Source organism: Carcharodon carcharias, chromosome 32 (assembly GCF_017639515.1).
Source record: "Carcharodon carcharias isolate sCarCar2 chromosome 32, sCarCar2.pri, whole genome shotgun sequence".
NCBI lineage: Eukaryota > Metazoa > Chordata > Chondrichthyes > Lamniformes > Lamnidae > Carcharodon > Carcharodon carcharias.
This window is the reverse complement of record NC_054498.1, coordinates 7,894,174-7,912,649: the sequence shown is the minus strand read 5'-3', so window position 1 is coordinate 7,912,649 and position 18,476 is coordinate 7,894,174. Positions and strand designations below refer to the sequence as shown.

Sequence of the window (18,476 nt, the reverse complement as noted above, 5' to 3'; positions counted from 1 at the left end):
CAAGCTATTTGGTGTGGGAGGCATCACAGTTGAGTCAGATTGTTCCCTCAATCGTATGTTTATGCTATTAACAGGCATCATTCAGTCATAACCAATGCTTTTACTGACATCACAACTGAAACCAGCTTATACAATACAGACTGAGCCATTGAAAGCGTCTGGATATTTCTCCAACTGTTTCACAACACTTGCTAAGGCAAATTAGTCATTTGTTGTTTCTCTTCTACTTTGGCTGCTGTTAACTGCATTTTTAAATAAATTTTGCCTGTAACCATTTACTTTCCAGTATACCTTGTGGATTGGTAACTGTTGAAATATTCTAATGCCCGGCATCCCATCCTCTGTAAACTTTAGCTCACCCAAAACTGCTCCCGTATCCTACCCTGCACCATGTCTTTACACTCATCAGCCCTGCTCTCGCTGAGCTACATCTTGATCCACTGTACTCCAAATTTAAAATTCTAATCTTTGTGTTTAAATCTCTTCATGGCCTTGTGCCTCCCTATCTCTTAACTTCCATCCTGCCCTCCAACCACTTTCCCCCAAATTCTCCATTCCTGTCACTCTGATCTCCTGTGTATCCCTCCCCTACCCACCTCAAACTTTGCCCCAACATTGACAGCTGCTCCTTCAACCATCTGTGTCCCATTCTGCGGAATTCTCTCCCTGTACTCCCTTCATCTGTCACTCCGCTTTTAAGGTCCTCCTCGTGACCCACATGTTGGCCATACTTGGTGTCAACTTCTCATATTTTCTTTGGCTTGCCTCCCATTAAAAAAGAGTGCCTCTGTTTTTAATGTTTTTTAATGTTTTCTACATTAAAGCCACTAAATGTGTTGGGGAGAGTAAATCATTCCAGAGGGCCTGCTTCTGACTGGTACCCATTGCCCAGTACTAGAAGAGTGTGTGTGAGTGTGTGTGTGTGTGTGTGTCTCTCACTCTCTTTCTCTGCATTTCCCTGTGCTTTCATGCATTACCCTCTGTGCGTGCGTGCGTGCTCCCACCCTATGCGTGCCCCCGTCTCCCACCCTGTGCAAGCGCACGCCCTCCGCCTCCCACCAGCTCTGTACTTGTATGTATACACAGGAGTGTGTCAGGTAAGCACAGAAACTGATGATCCCCTCAGTTGAAAGCCTAACCTAAGTCTAAAATTATAAAAGGGTTTGATAAGGTAAAGTTAGTGAAAATATTCTGGGAGTCCAAAATTAGGGATCATCAATATAAGACGGTCACTAATAAATCCAACAAGGAATTCAGGGGAAATGTTTTTACCCAGAGAGTAGGGGGAATGTGAAACTTGCTACCACAAAGAGTGTTTAAGGCAAGTAACATAGGGACATTCACGCAGAAATTATAGGGCAGAATGGAATAGAAGAATATGTTGATGAGGTCAGGTGAAGAGGGGTGGGAGGAGTCTCTTGGAGCATAAACCCTGGCATTAGGTCGAACAGCTTATTCTGTGCTGTAAATTCAATGTAAATACTGTAAATGTAAGTTATTCTTGGAGCTCCTGGGGCCTTAATATTATGAAGCTCCATCTGGTGGTAGCAATGTGCAGCCCCAGAAGTGACCATGTTGCAGAATGGTTTAGATTATTGTGCTCGCCAAGGAAAATCCTTCCCACTCTGCCCTAAATTTAAACTTTTGTCTTCTATCTTTTCTGTTCCAGATTTGTAAAAGTCAAGCAAAAGCATCCCAGCAGCTGTATTACCATAGTCTGGCTGTAAGACAAAGCCTTGCTGTACATTTCAACATCCAACAGGACTGCGGGCACTTCCTTGCTGAGGTCCCAGTTCGTATGCTTCCATGGGAGGATCCCAACGCCCCAGTACTGGAAGAGGACGATGAAGATAGCTCAGATGTTCAAAATGCCATAAAAAAGAACAACTCCACCTCCAAGGGATCTTCCAGCAAACACAGAAGCCGTGTGGTGGTGATCACTCGAGAGGTTCCGTACCAGACCGTTGCTGACTTTGTGCGTGAATCAGCACCTCGGCACACAAAGAGTCCCGAAATCTATGAGCGACAAGTGTGCTTACTCCTGCTGCAACTCTGTGCCGGTCTCAACCACTTAAAACCACACCACGTTACGCACTGTGATTTGAGGTTGGAGAATTTGCTCTTGGTGCGATGTCGACAAGGAACCTCAGGAAACGGTGAATCAGAACACACCAACCCAAACACACAATTGGCACGACTGATTGTCAGTAACTTCTCCCAGGCCAAGCAGAAGAGTCAGGTGGTAGATCTCGAGGTCTTAAGGGATCAGTCTAGGCTAGCTCCCGAGATTATCACCATCACCCAGTACAAAAAGTGTGATGAATTTCAAACAGGAATACTCATTTATGAGATGTTGCACCTACCCAATCCATTTGAAGAAAACCCAGAACTGAAAGAGAAGGAATACACTCGAACAGACCTACCTGCCATCCCTAAACGCTCCGTCTACTCCCAGGGGCTGCAGCAGCTGGCAAGTCTCCTCCTGCACCCCAATCCCTCAGAGCGCATCCTCATTTCAGATGCCAAAGTCTACTTGCAGTGCCTCCTATGGGGACCACGTGATGACCTGCTCCAGACACTCAACTCCCTCAGCAGCACTGCAGAGAGAAATAATGTATTGCAGAACTGGCTGGACATAAAACGGACGCTACTTATGATTAAATTTGCAGAGAAGGCCATAGACACCGAATGCAGTGTTAGCCTCGAGGTCTGGCTTTGTTGTCAGTACTTGGCCTTTGCTTCGGTAGAATCCCTCAGTCATATTGTGAAGCTCCTCCAGCTCCAGTAATCTGTGTGACTGCTGCTTGCTTCCCTTCCTTGCCTTCCCCCTCCCTTCTCTCTCACCAAATTTGGATTAATGTGCAATTTTTTGTAAATGTTCCAACTTTGTAAATGGCAGTATTTAAAGTGTATGTAATAGATTTCTACATTTTGGAATGTGATGCCTACATTAAGCAACAAATATTTGTTTTTTTCTTTCCTAGGCACATATGCAAGCTGTAACTTGCTCTTAAAATGGATGCTTGGATGTTTGTTGTTGAAGCTATGACAATTTGTATGTTTACTTATATCATGCCTTGAAAAAAACTACAGCCACTTTGCTAAAATTGCATTAATGGGTCAGTTGCACAAAAGCAGATTGAGAAACAAATGTAATCTTAGTTTATCAGATCTTTGCAGGGCTTCTAGGAGAAGAGAAAAAAATCAGTCAGCCAACTCGTTTTGCTCGAGTCAGTCAGTTTGCTGGCCCGTTATAGAATGGGGTTGATGGTAATCATGGAGAACTTGGGGACCCCACATTGTCCTGTTATGAGCTCCCAACTGAAGCAAGGAGAATAAAGGTAGGTAGGCAAACCAGAGTGAAATATGGGGGTTGATGAAGGATTAGGGAGTTGGAGTATGGTGGCACTATGTTGGTGATTAAGGATGCAGCAATAGGAATCATACAAATCTTCTAATTGTATGGTGATCATATCTTCAAAAGCTTTTCTGATAGCGACTCAATGTAATTTCATTGAACTTTAGTCAGATGTAATAAAACTCGAGAGTGACCTTTATACTACCATGAGTTACAGAATCTATATAGTTCCTATCTCTACTGGTTTTACTTTACAGCAAAAATATTTTAGTTAATCTTCAACAATAATGAAAAATCATATATTAACATAGTGGCAATGTTACAGTTCCTTGCTTTGCTTACTTATTACTTGGGACTGTTTGGATGTAGAAACAGATTGGTGACTATGGCATCATTTGACTGAAAGGGAGACAACTAATTAGTAGTGGTAGTTTCACTGGTATCTCTTTGGGAATTTTTCAGCTAGTGTTCCTTTCTATGGATGCTTAAATGTACCATTTGGAAATTTAGAACAATACTATACAAAACAATACCAATATCATACCAGGGGCTTTGAGTAATCCCAAAGGAATTGTACTTTCTATAAAAGGGTGAAATGGAAAAAGAGGTCAACCTAGATGAGGCCTGGTCACTGCATTACCAGTGCTCTGTTCAAGGTACAGTGAGCTGACTGAACCTTCATTTCAAGAGGCACAAACTACGATCTTGAATTGCACTCCCATGTCTTTTCCTTTGCTGCGGCCTGGCAACAGCTATTTGTTGTCTATATTTGGCACCAATCCTGTATTTTGAAGTGATTGTGTATGTGTGGAAAGATTTTCCTGATCAAGTATCTATTTTTCATTATACACTCATATTAAAAGGAACAATTACATTAATGTATCAGTATTACTTCAGCGCAGCTAATTGATCAAAATATTTATGAATACAAAGGCAAAAGACCTGTATTATGTTTTCTGCCATGCTATCATATGCTGAGGTATAGATCTCTGTGGCTATATGTGATATCATGCTTGATTATCATAATTCTAACCAGTCCTGAACAGATATGGAATCAGTTTTACCCAGTTTAAAAAATAAGTCAATAAAACATCAGCTAAAACTGGATTTTACCTATAAATGGGAACCAGGTAATAATGCTTTTGTTTTTCAACAGACTGCCACAGGACGGAAGCAGTCATACTCAGTCTTCATCCTCTTATGCTTCAAAACAAGCTCTTCAAATATTATAGTACGAATACTTAACTGGTATTACATGAAATTCTTTTGGTTCCTGCTTTATAACAAAGTAATCATAAAAATAAACAGGTTAATGGCAAAGAAAGGAATTTCATACAAATGTTGGAATGCCTATACTTGAATTAGATTCAAGGTATTCATGTCTTACTATCTAAAGATCACATTTAAGCTGTGGATGAAGCAGATTTGTGCAGGAAAAGTTTGTGGCTTTCCGTTGGTCTTGAGTCCCCTTCACAGAATGGAATTTAGGTTTTATATATTTGACCAATCCTTTGAAAATTTTAACAAACTCTACCATACCTTTCCAAGCCAAAATTTTAAAGAATTCTAGATGGTGATTGTGCTTTCTCCCCATTGGAGCAGTTGCACATTGACAATGAGAGTCATTTTAACTAAAAGAATGGGAATATTTAATTCAAATTGAATTCCAACCTTTCCCTGTGGCTAGTCAGGTCAATGGAGATGCTACAAGGATTTATCAGTATTTTATAGATTGCTAGAAACCTAATTTTTTGTTGTCAACCTCCATCTGAATTCATCATGCTCTCTCTCTCACCTCCTATCCTTCTTTCCCTCCATATAAACACCCAACCCCCCCAAAATTACCATCTCACACGGCCTTGCTGCTCCCATCGTGTCAGTCACAGATCTGATCACTTCCTTGTATCACTCTCCATCCACAAACCCCTTCCACCTCTAAAACCTACTTCCTTCTGTGGCTTCCTGTGGTGGTTGGTGGGGGGTGGTGGAGGTGGCGGGGGGTGAGGAAGCTTTCTCCTACTTCACTTACAACTGCTTTCAAAATCTCAACTGTCTAACCTCTGATCTCCTATTCACTATATTAATTCACTCCTATTAATATATATGCAGCTACCAATCTGCTCATTCTTCTGATGGCCCACTCCCAATCAAAACCATTACTCACTTTGGTGGATCCCTCCCACCAGATATGGCCCTCATTTCCATTCCCTTATGTCCAAGGGACGTGGACTTGAATGGATAATTGGTTTTACCATTCATCACCAGACCTGGCTAATAAAGATCATTCTGGAATGGAAAGATAACTCTGGTATTTTTTTCCCCCTCATTTCAAACAGTTACCTTAAACCTCCCCATATCCTCTATTCTAATCTCCGAGTGCACAGAGCTCATGGACTACTTTGTCACTAAGATTGAGATGATCCTATAAGCTGTGCCTCTGCTGCTTCCCCCTCTTCCACTGTTCCCAACTTCCTCTAAGGTTCCCCCTTACCCTAGCCCTGAACTTAGATATTTATTTAGTTTCTTTCTCATCTCCCCTCACACCCACTTCAGGTTAATCTTGCCCTTGAGACCCACCTCCTGCTCCTTCAACCCTATTCCCATTAAACTGCTAATCACCTAACTTTCCTTACTGGCCCCTGTTCTAGCTATTAACCATTCTCTCTCCTCTGTACAGTCTCTCTTCATCACCTTTCTTTATCATCAAAATAAAAACAACCCTTGATCCCTCCATCTTTGCAAACTACTGCCCCACTTCAAACCTCCCTTTCCTCTCCCAAGTCCTTGAACATGCTGTCGCCTCCCAAATCTATTTGTACCTTTCCCAGAACTGCATCTCTCCCATCAGGTTTGTGCCCTGCCACAGTACCATAAGGCTCTTCTCAAAGTCGCAGATGACATTCTATGTTACTGTAACAAAGGTAAAACTATCCCTCCTCGTCCTTCTTGACCTGTCTGTAGCCTTTGACATGGTTGCCTGCACCATCCTCCTCAAATGCCTCTCCACCATCCTGCAACTGGATGGAACTGCATTCATCTATAACTAGAGGATCCCTACATTGGCTTCTCTTCCTGCTCCCACGCCATTACCTCCAGTGTCCCCCAAGGCTCTCTTATTTCCCATGCCATATCCACATGGTACCCTCCAGTTGCAGCATCAGTTTCTGCAAATGTGATGATACCCAGCTCTTCCTCATCTCCATCTCTCTTGTTCCTCCACCATCTCTAAGTTGTTAGACTGCTTTTTGATACAGTATTGGAAGAACTCTTATTTGTTAGTCACTGACTTCCTGAAGCAGAACCAGACTGCTCGCAACCTTGGTGTCATTTTTGACCCTGAAATGAGTTTCCGACCACACATTCATGCCTACACCACTTATTTCCACCTCTGATATTGACCACACCTTCCTCAGCTCATTGGTGATGAAATCCTTATTCACACCTCTAGACTTGACTATTCCAGTGCACTCCTGCCTGGGCTCCTACATTCTACCTTCTATAACATGAGATTGTGTCCCCTAACTTGCACCACCCCATTCTCTGATCACCCCTGTGCTTCCTGACCTATACGGGCTTGTTTAGAAAATACCTCTATTTTAAAATTCTCATCCTTGTTTTTGAATCTGCATGGCCTCGCCCTTCCCTGTCTCTGTAACCTTTGCTCCAATTCTCGTCTCTTGAACATCCCTGATTTTAATCCACCATTACTATGGATAGCTTCAGCTGCCTAGGTCCTAAGCTCTGGAATTCCCTTCCAAAGTTCTTTGCCTCCTTTAAGATGCTCTTTGAAAGCTACCTCTTTGACCAGGATTTTTATCATTTGTCCGAATATCTCATGTGACTCAGTCAAACTTTGTTTGATTACCCTCCTTTGAAGCGTCTTGGGATGTTTTACGGTGTTAAAGACACTATAGAAATACAAGTTATTTCTGTTTAAAGTGTGTGCACTTACCTGTAGAACTACTTGTGTTCAAACCGATGAGGAATTTATTCAATAGAACATTAGCTGCCCAAATTTCTTCTTTGTAAATGCTGGTTAAATTGGGTGGGATTGTTTTAAACTTTGACAGCTTCTTGAACTAGACGTTGCAAGTTTTTTTGCCATATTTATTCCTGTTTATGATTGCAAGAGTGTGCAGTAATCTTTGTACTTCATTTGCTTTGCAAATTATGAAATTTACTTAAGTCATGATCCCACTCCCTGTTCTGAACTTATCCAAACTATGGATGTGGGGAAAAAGGCACCCAAATACAGGGTGCTAGTGAGTGAAGTGCCTGACTATAGTTGGTATTTAGACAAGAAATAGCACATAATATAACTCTTAAAATAAGTTTTATTGGTGTACAGAATGCCAGAGTGCATTAATGTGCTTCTGTCAAAAGTAGCCAAACTAGTGTTTACAAAGACTTTTATTACTACCAGTTATGTACTTTTTTTAAAAAAAATGACTTCTTTAACAGAATGACCTAGATGAATGTACTTCCCTGGTACTGAAATTATACATTGGCAGAATATCTTTCTTGAGCAGTAGAGGCAGTTTTAATTTACTAAACATGAGGGTTTCCACTGTAATTGGGGACAGGAGGCTGTTCCAATTACCTTGGTGTGAGAATTTTTCCAGGAATAACTATTAGAATGGTGTTGAAATGCAAACTGCATATTTCAGCGTCTTAAATAGAAGGCAGGTTAATATTTCAGGTGCATACTTGTTGAAATTGACTGAGTTGAGTTTTGCAGCTTTTTCTGTTTTGGCAATCATTGTTTTCTTTGTTTCTATAAATAGTGCAATCTTGAGGGGTTAAAGATTGCCTTATTTTCTGTCAAGTACTACCATTAATTTTGTCTTAAGCAATTTGGGGGGTTTGAGAGTGTGCCTTTTTGTAGCCACCTTAGATAAACAATCAAATCTTTTGTGTGCAACTGACCCAAAGACTGCACATAGCTTTCTGTACTGCTGATGACAGGACTGTGTTTCTCTGTGAAAATGCAAGCCATCAGTATTCATATCTGATACGTATAACCTAGTTTGGATCTACTGTATTAAAATAGTGTACTTAATCTGCAGCATCTTGGAATTTATATTCTGCTGCTTTGAGTGGTTGGCTGAAAACTGAGGTATGTGGTGTGAATTGCAGTACTTCAAAATGGGAGCTGAAATTCTAATCTGGTGTGATTTCTGTAATCATTCAGTTGTGTCACAATGTAAATGGTTATGTTTTATTAAAAAAAGTGACAACTGTTCAACACTGGATGGAAAATCGTGTTTTTAATGACTAGGCAATTTCACAAAGCTTCAAGCTTTGTCTGTATCTAAATGGCAGCTAAAGGAATGACCTCTATTTATGTAACCATTATCACAATCATCATTATAGTACAAAAGGCTGCCATTTGGCCCATCAAGTCTGCACTACATCCCTGCAATTTTTCTCCAAGTATTTATTCAGTTCCCACCTCCCTAGCCAGTGGCAGTACATTCCAAATCTTATCCACTGCGTAAAAAAGGAAAAAGGTATTCAATCACCTTAAATTTGTGTCCTTTACTTATTTCTCTCAACTATTGGAAACGATTTCTCATCTAAACCCATCAAATTTCCTCTTGGTCATCCCAGCTTCTCCAGTCTATTTTGGTAATCCTCACTCCTGAAACTACCCTCCCCTAGGAAATGTCTTCTGTACCTTTTGTGTTTTATATAGATTTAGCATCAATTTCCAGGCTTTTTTTATTCATCTGCCTTGTGACCTTCAAAAATTTGAGAACAGTCGCTGGTTTTGCATCCTCTGACTCCATCTTGAAACACATTCTCTCACATTTTTGTCGTGTCTCTATCTTCTTGAAGTCTATGTGACATCTGCAAATTGAAATTGTGCTGTGTCCCATCGTTACTATATAAACAGAGATCCTAATACTGACATTGCAAACATTTCATTTAATGATTAATCACAGCTACAGCATGACATTGTAAAATTGATTCAAACAATTGTTTATCAGCTTTTGTGCTGGTGATTGAGGGAGGAATGTTGGCCCAAATATCTCCAACTTGAATTAATTGAAAAATTAAAACTTCAAATGCCATGGTTTAGAAACTAATCATTACTTCCTGGATCCTGCAGCATAAGCTTGGAGGATTGGCTACCCTAGATCAAGGAGACACTTCCATGAGTTGGAATAGGGGGTAACTAGCTGTGAGGCTTTAGAGCAGGTGGGCCCTGCTTTGACACTGACCTAAATGAGAAAAAGTGATAAGGAGCAGCTCAGCCAGTTACCTACAAACAGATGATCCCAAGCTTACAGCACCTCCCTCAGTGCTGGCATCCACATTCTCAGGAGGGGGAGGGTAGTTGAAGAAAAATGGATATTACTTCCTCAACCAAAATGTGGGTGCACTTTTGTAATTGTCTTAACTGCAAGAGACACCGTTTTCACTCTTCTGTGCACTACATGCTTCACTCATAACTGGCACAGACCTACTTTGTCCTTTCATGACTGTCAAAACTGTTTAACCTGCTTTGCAAAGTCACTCACGAAGGGAAGTCCTGAAACTTGCCCATTATCCCAAGGTAAGATTCACCCAAGACAAGTGACGACACACTCAGCAACCGAGAGATTTAAGTGTTGCAGCACATGTTTTTAATGAAGTGTCACATTAATACAGAATGCTTTTAAAAAAATATTTATCTGAACAGAATTTTACATAAAACCAAACCAATTTTAAACTGTACAGGCTTTAGACAAAGTAGTTAACTGAACAAACATTTTGTAAATGTTAATGGGTCAAAGTTTTCTCCCAAAACATTTAATCTGCTGTGGTTTGCTTTACAACTCAAAGATTGAAGTATAATTCAATATATACACACAAATTGGAATAATCTGAATGCATATCCTAATAATTTTAACACAACTGCTTGTTAACCCACAGTAAACAAGGATACCTTTGCAGTCAGGTCTCACAGTACACGAAAAAGACAGTGCTGCCTCTACTCACTTTTAGTAGTATTGAAATTTGCAAAGATCTGAAATAATACAACTCAAATCCTTAAAGCTTGAACTGTTGCCAGTCTAAGACGACTTAATCGTGTATTACATTGGTTATAATTGTGATTAAATATTTCAATGCATGATGCCGTGAACATACATATCTTCATTGGTAAGTGTTTCAGTGTTGTCACTGAGCTGGTGCAATCTGAACCATGAATAGCATAGCTGTACAATTACAGGTTTTCATCCTTCTAATCTTTATTTCTCAGAAAGAGGGGGACATTGACTAGGCCTTATTTATTGCCCATGCCAAGTTGGACAGATGGAACTGCTGCAGACCCTGCCTTAACTCAGTGGTTTGCTAAATCATGTAAAAAGTAGGTTCCCTCCCCTTGAGCAAACCAGTGAATCAAGTGGGTTTTTACACCTTGGCAATGCTACAGTTGTCACTTTGCTGGTGTTACCAGATTTATTGGAATTCAATTTCACAACTTGCACATTGTGGTCCGAATCCTCAATCGGAAGGAACATCGAACTGTAAAACATGCAAAGTACTGTCGACGGGAACTGAATGTGAATTAAGAGCATTGCACAACTGGAGCACTTTTTGGTAGCAACATGTTAACCCAGTGCCAACACTGAACAGACACCCATCTAGAAGATCACTTATTATCCAACACAAAAGCTAACAGGTACAGAGCTAGAATAAACCGAGTGTACGTTACCAGTCCACTAGTGTCACACAGCAAGACCCAGCTGCAAAATGTTGAGGGAGCCGTGTTGTCTCTTATGGTTCTGCTGTCCTTCTCCACAATCATCATCCAGCATTCAACTGAAGAGCAATTCAGACATCCTAGTTAAAGCTATGCAGAGATGGGAAAGACCAGCAGCATCTGTGGAAACTGTTAGCGAAAGGGTGGTGCAGTGGCTCTAACTGTTCTGTTGGGCTTTGCATGTTCCATTCGGGTCAGCAAGAACCGTTCAAGTGTAAGAAAAACAATTCACATTCTGCACCTACTTACAAACAAAATCCATTGTTGAAATGCTGCTGTCGCCAATCAGCGAAACTCAAATCCCCTGGTTCACAGGTTGGCACCATGCTGCCTGGGAAAGATAAACGCAGTCCACACCATCCACGGCAATGCCAAGAAACATCATGTGAACAAGGTGACCATTCATCTTCTCTGCAGTTTGAAGGCTTGTCTAATGCTCGTTACAATCAAAGGATTTCCTCATGCAGCCTTTGCAAAACATAAAGAACTGATGATCTGTGACAGTGAATTGTTCCAATCTGTATTTTTTTTTGGAATAATTAGGAAGAGAATAAAGTTAACCTCTCAAAAAGAGGAGGGAGGTTTGTCCCAGAATTGGGAGAAAAAAAGCAGCTTCACTCCAAGGTTTGCAGCCTCAGTCAGTGGGGAATCCGAGGTCCTTTCCGCCCAGATGCTGTAGGTTTGCGGGGTTCCTGCCCGTTCCTCGAGCCGCAGGAGAGGAGGGATGAGGTGGTTCATGCACTGGATCAGAGGGCAGGGTGGAGGGGGGGTAGGAAGCCGATCACCAGGGCCTGGGGGGGTGGGGGAGGCTCCAATGCAGAGGCCCCGGTCTCTCTCCCCCCCCCACCCCCAGCGGGGGCTCGAACCCTTCAGCCGACGGTCACCTCGTTCCCCGGCACTTGCTCCAGCGGCTCGGCGCTCTCCAGCTGTGGCCCCGGCTCAGCCCCCGGCCTCTCCCGGCAGCGGCACTCCCGCTGCAGCCGCTCCAGCTGACGGGACGTGGCCTCCAGGGCGGCCTCCAGTTGGCGGCTCCGCTGCCGCAGGTGGTCGTTCTCGCCCTTCAGGCAGGCGATCAGGGTCCGGGCCACCCGCTGACTCGAGCTGCAGCGGAGCCTCATGATGGCCTGGACGGCCGCCTGCTCCCAGGAGCCGCTGATGGGCGGCGGGGGAGGCGGCAGCCAGGGCCTCGGGCTTTCGTGCCGCTTCTTGCGGGCCCGCGACGCCCGGGTTTCCCGGCCCCGCCGGTACTCGCTCTCCTCCGCCTCCCATCCCGGGGACTCGGGCAGCAGCAGCGCCGCTTGGTCGGCCCTCGGCTTCTTGCGGAGGCCCAGGCCCAGCAGCAGCGTCCCTTCCTCCAGGTGCACGGAGCAGACGGCGGCCTCGGGCCCGGGGTCGGGACCGGACACTAGCCTCAGGCCGCGGCCTCTTAGCGCCTGGAGCCACCGGCCCCGCTCGTCGCAGCCGCTCGGGAAGCTGTAGAAGCAGAAAGGCTCCAGGCACGGACACTCGCGGTGAAGCTGCGGCCAGTGCTGGTCGCAGGCCGCCTCCCTCCATTGCCTCAGGGCGCTCTGGGTGTTGGTGCAGCCGCGGACAGCGCAGCTCCGGCTGTCACCCTCCTCATAGGCCATAGCCGGAACCGGAACTGCTGACCGCTGACCCCCGGAGCCGGAAATCGCGCCCAACCTGCCGAAACCGGAAGTGCCGTCCCGAAACTGGAGCTCCGCCCTCCAGAAACCAGACGTGTCGTCCAGAAACCGAAGTCCCGCCCTCCCGAAACCGGAAGTACCGCCGTCCCTAACCCGGAAGCACTGCCCGCTAGAAACCGGAAGTACGCCCCAACGGCTCTTCGGGATGTTTTTTTAAAAAATGACCAAAATCCCTTTTTAATCTGTTTTCATTATTTTCCAGTTTCGAATTCAAAAATATGAAATATGCGAAGAACTGTAATTAATTCACGATTGAATTATTTAGATGTATTGCTGGAGGTTTGATCATATGACCTCACAAAGCTCCGCCCACTCGGGTTTTCCCCCCTCCCCCATCCCTAATATTGTTAATTACCAATAATCAAAAAACAAACTGCTCAGAGCAGAATAAAATCAGAGAATGGGTACAGTCCAGACAGAGAAGTTATGTTTAATAGGTTTGCTAGGTTGTACACCTTATCCAGAGGGACAGTAGCCTGACTCAGGTAGTTACTTAGAACTAGTTTATTTACGCTACATACAATATGTACAAGTTGCTGAGTAGGTAAATCTCCCCCGAGTGCTAAAATGGAAGCCAAATACTGCGGATGCTGGAAATCTGAAACAAAATAAATTACAAATTCTGAAATGGGAAATAAAATGGTCCGAAATCCGATCTGAAGAAGAGTCATGTTGGATTCGAAACATCAACTCTGCTCCTCTCTCCACAGATGCTGCCAAACCTGCTGAGTTTTTCCAGGATTTTCTGTTTTTACCCCCTGGGTGCTACCTGCCTGGTCTGCGCCGGAGAGTCTCTAGCACCATGGCTGCTGGTGTCACAGATACATCGGTTGTCACATCACTTGTTGGCATATCCATCCTATGAACCCATTACACTCCCAATTTCACCTCCTCCCATACCTCCGCCTTTTCCTATAGCCTTCATGTTTTTTCTCTTCAGATAGTTTTCCAATTATCTTTTGAATGCTTCTCCAATCCATACACATGACTGAAATCCTTCATCCCTGGAACCATTTTCTCATAAATCTCACTTAAAAAAACTAAGTGTTCCCTAATATCGCGTCTGGTTCCTTTGCCAATCAGTTTACATCAGCATTCCCTGGATCCCTACCCTTCCAACAATGGGAACAATCTTCCTCTAACTACTCTGTCCAGGCCCCTCATGATTTGGAACATCTCTACCAAATCTCCTCTCCACCTTCTCTTCTTCGAGAACATACATAGCTGTGTGAACCTATCTACATAACTGAAGTCCTTCACTCCCTCAACCATAAATAAAAATAAAACCCATAGTTGGTTTAATGTCTCTATGATGTTTCTCACAGCGAAGACCTGAAGATTTATCTTTAAGTAAAAACAGAAAATGCTTGAAATACTCAGCATGTCTGGCAGTATCTGTGAAGAGAGGACTTAATTAAGATGATGACCTCTCAACAGAACTGGGAAAAAATAGAAATGTAATCATTTTAAAGCAAGTGAAAGGGGAGGGTGCAAAAAAAAACAAAAGAGAAGCTCTGTGATAGGATGGAGGGCAGGATAAATTTTAAAAAGTTTCATTGTACAAAAGCCAAAGAGAGTAGTAATGGGACAAATAAAGAAACGAAAGAAAAAAATTTGCTGGAAAAACTCAGGAGGTCTGACCTGATTCAGATTTCCAGCATCTGCAGTATTTTGCTTTTATCTAAAGGAACGAAAGATGTGTCTGGAGAAGGTGTGAATGGCAAAGACACCCGGGCAGTCAGGATTGTTTTACAAGGAAAGGTTAGACAGGCTAGGTTTGTATCCACCGGATAAAAGCAGAAGGCTTCTAAAGAAGAGTCATACAAACTCAAAACACTAACTCTGTTTTTCTCTCCATAGTTGCTGTTAGACCTGCTGAGTTTTTCCAGCATTTTCTGTTTTTCTTTGTATCCACTGGAGTTTGGAAGAGTGAGCAGCAACTTGATTGAAACCTTTAAGATCTTGATTTAACCTTGACAAGAGTGTGGAGAGGATGTTTCCTCTTGCGGGAGAATCTAGAGTTCGGCGGGGGGGAGGTTGTGTGTGTGTGGGCGGTCACTGTTTAAAAATAAGGAGTCGCCCATTTAAGACATGATGAACAGAATTTTTTTTCTCTCAGCGGGTCGAGAGTTTTCGGAACTCTCCCTCAAAAGGCGGCGGAAGCAGAGCCTGCATATTTTTAAGGCAGAGCTAGATAGATTCTTGGTTAACAAGGGGGGTGAAAAGTTATCAGGGGGGTTGGCAGGAATGAGGGGTTGAGGTTACAAATCTGATCAGCCATGATCTTATTGAATGGCAGAGAGGGCTCAATTCCTGTAACTGCAAGCACAATTTGCAGTGCATTGTGGGACTTGTAGTTCTAATATAATTCAAATTAAAAATTAAAACAATCTCATTGCTAATCAGAACAATAATTTACAGCCTCTGCCTCAGGGATAAACACGATCCATTTATTTTTATTTTCTGTTTTGGCCTCTTTCCGGTTTGGTGACGCAGCAAAACCGCCGCCGCTTCCGGTCCGTCTCCATAGTAACCGGCTCTCGGCCTCAGGCTCCGCAGAGAAGATGCGGCCGGAGGTGATCGCCGTTAAACTGGCCGAGCAGCCGCGGGCCCCGAAGCTGCTGCTACCTCTGCCCGAGGGCCTGCAGCAGGGCCCGGGCGGCGGAGTCCGGATCTCCGCCCTGAAGGAGCTGATTGCCGAGAAGCTGCCCGGAGCCGCGGCCGCTTCGGAGTTAATGGGTGAGGGCGGGTGGGAGGGAGGAAAGTAGCAGCTGCCCCCCACCCCCCCACCCCCCCCCGCCTAACTCACCTTAACCTGCCCTAATTTACCTAACTTCTCTTAACCTTAACCTGCCCTAATTTACCTCACTTCTCTTAACCTTAACCTGCCCTAATTTACCTAACTTCTCTTAACCTGCCCTAATTTACCTCACTTCTCTTAACCTTAACCTGCCCTAATTTACCTAACTTCTCTTAACCTGCCCTAATTTACCTAACTTCTCTTAACCTTAACCTGCCCTAATTTACCTAACTTCTCTTAACCTGCCCTAATTTACCTAACTTCTCTTAACCTTAACCTGCCCTAATTTACCGAATTTCTCTTAACCTTAACCTGCCCTAATTTACCTAACTTCTCTTAACCGTAACTTGCCCTAATTTACCTAATTTCTCTTAAGCTGCCCTAATTTACCTAACTAATCTTCACCTTAACCTGCCCTAATTTACCTAACTTCTCTTAACCATAACCTGCCCTAATTTACCGAACTTCTCTTCACCTTAACCTGCCCTAAGTTACCTAACTTCTCTTCACCTGCCCTAATTTACCTAACTTCTCTTAACCATAACCTGCCCTGATTTACCCAACTTCTCTTAACCTTAACCCGCCCTAATTTACCTAACTTCTCTTCACCTTAACCTGCCCTAATTTACCTAACTTCTCTTCACCTGCCCTAATTTACCTAACTTCTCTTCACCTTAACCTGCTCTAATTTACCGAACTTCTCTTAACCTTAACCTGCCCTAATTTACCGAACTTCTCTTAACCTTAACCTGCCCTAATTTACCGAACTTCTCTTAACCTGCCCTAATTTACCTAACTTCTCTTAACCTTAACCTGCCCTAATTTACGTAACTTCTCTTAACCTTAACCTGCCCTAATTTACCGAACTTCTCTTAACCTTAACCTGCCCTAATTTACCGAACTTCTCTTAACCTGCCCTAATTTACCTAACTTCTCTTCACCTTAACCTGCCCTAATTTACCTAACTTCTCTTCACCTGCCCTAATTTACCTAACTTCTCTTCACCTTAACCTGCTCTAATTTACCGAACTTCTCTTAACCATAACTTGCCCTAATTTACCTAACTTCTCTTCACCTTAACCTGCCCTAATTTACCTAACTTCTCTTCACCTTAACCTGCCCTAATTTACCTAACTTCTCTTAACCTGCCCTAATTTACCTAACTTCTCTTAACCTTAACCTGCCCTAATTTACGTAACTTCTCTTAACCTTAACCTGCCCTAAATTACCTAACTTCTCTTAACCTTAACCTGCCCTAATTTACCGAATTTCTCTTAACCTTAACCTGCCCTAATTTACCGAATTTCTCTTAACCTTAACCTGCCCTAATTTACCTAACTTCTCTTAACCGTAACTTGCCCTAATTTACCTAATTTCTCTTCACCTTAACCTGCCCTAATTTACCTAACTTCTCTTCACCTTAACCTGCCCTAATTTACCTAACTTCTCTTAACCATAACCTGCCCTAATTTGCCGAACTTCTCTTAACCTGCTCTAATTTACCTAGCTTCTCTTAACCTTAACCTGCCCTAATTTACCTAACTTCTCTTCACCTTAACCTGCCCTAATTTACAGAACTTCTCTTCACCTTAACCTGCCCTAATTTACCGAACTTCTCTTAACCTTAACCTGCCCTAATTTACCTAACTTCTCTTCACCTGCCCTAATTTACCTAACTTCTCATCACCTGCCCTAATTTACCTAACTTCTCTTAACCATAACCTGCCCTAATTTACCCAACTTCTCTTAACCTTAACCCGCCCTAATTTACCTAACTTCTCTTCACCTTAACCTGCCCTAATTTACCTAACTTCTCTTCACCTGCCCTAATTTACCTAACTTCTCTTCACCTTAACCTGCTCTAATTTACCGAACTTCTCTTATCCTTAACCTGCCCTAATTTATCGAACTTCTCTTAACCTTAACCTGCCCTAATTTACCTAACTTCTCTTAACCTACCCTAATTTACCTAACTTCTCTTAACCTTAACCTGCCCTAATTTACGTAACTTCTCTTAACCTTAACTTGCCCTAATTTACCTAACTTCTCTTAACCTTAACCTGCCCTAATTTACCGAATTTCTCTTAACCTTAACCTGCCCTAATTTACCTAACTTCTCTTCACCTTAACCTGCCCTAATTTACCTAACTTCTCTTCACCTTAACCTGCCCTAATTTACCTAACTTCTCTTAACCTGCCCTAATTTACCTAACTTCTCTTAACCTTAACCTGCCCTAATTTACCTAACTTCTCTTAACCTTAACTTGCCCTAATTTACCTCACTTCTCTTAACCTTAACCTGCCCTAATTTACCGAATTTCTCTTAACCTCAACCTGCCCTAATTTACCGAATTTCTCTTAACCTTAACCTGCCCTAATTTACCTAACTTCTCTTAACCGTAACTTGCCCTAATTTACCTAATTTCTCTTCACCTTAACCTGCCCTAATTTACCTAACTTCTCTTCACCTTAACCTGCCCTAATTTACCGAACTTCTCTTAACCATAACCTGCCCTAATTTGCCGAACTTCTCTTAACCTGCTCTAATTTACCTAACTTCTCTTAACCTTAACCTGCCCTAATTTACCTAGCTTCTCTTAACCTTAACCTGCCCTAATTTACCGAACTTCTCTTCACCTTCACCTGCCCTAATTTACCGAACTTCTCTTCACCTTAACCTGCCCTAATTTACCTAACTTCTCTTCACCTTAACCTGCCCCAAGTTACCTAACTTCTCTTCACCTGCCCTAATTTACCTAACTTCTCTTCACCTGCCCTAATTTACCTAACTTCTCTTAACCATAACCTGCCCTAATTTACCCAACTTCTCTTAACCATAACCTGCCCTAATTTACCCAACTT

At 42.9% G+C, this 18,476-nt stretch overlaps 2 protein-coding genes across 3 annotated transcripts in view; both read left to right on the top strand.

Moving 5' to 3' along the window:
- peak1 (pseudopodium-enriched atypical kinase 1) overlaps positions 1–8,600 on the top strand; it is a 205,507-nt gene extending 196,907 nt beyond the window's left edge. For both annotated transcript variants that reach the window (XM_041178382.1, XM_041178383.1), the window contains one exon: positions 1,670–8,600. In XM_041178382.1, the coding sequence (XP_041034316.1) occupies positions 1,670–2,788 (1,119 nt within the window). In that variant the 3' untranslated portion in view covers positions 2,789–8,600. The remainder of the gene's footprint in view (positions 1–1,669) is intronic.
- Positions 8,601–15,320: 6,720 nt separating this feature from the next.
- ubl7a (ubiquitin-like 7a (bone marrow stromal cell-derived)) overlaps positions 15,321–18,476 on the top strand; it is a 45,340-nt gene continuing 42,184 nt past the window's right edge. The window contains exon 1 of the mRNA XM_041178420.1: positions 15,321–15,553. Within this exon, the coding sequence (XP_041034354.1) occupies positions 15,379–15,553 (175 nt within the window). The 5' untranslated portion in view covers positions 15,321–15,378. The remainder of the gene's footprint in view (positions 15,554–18,476) is intronic.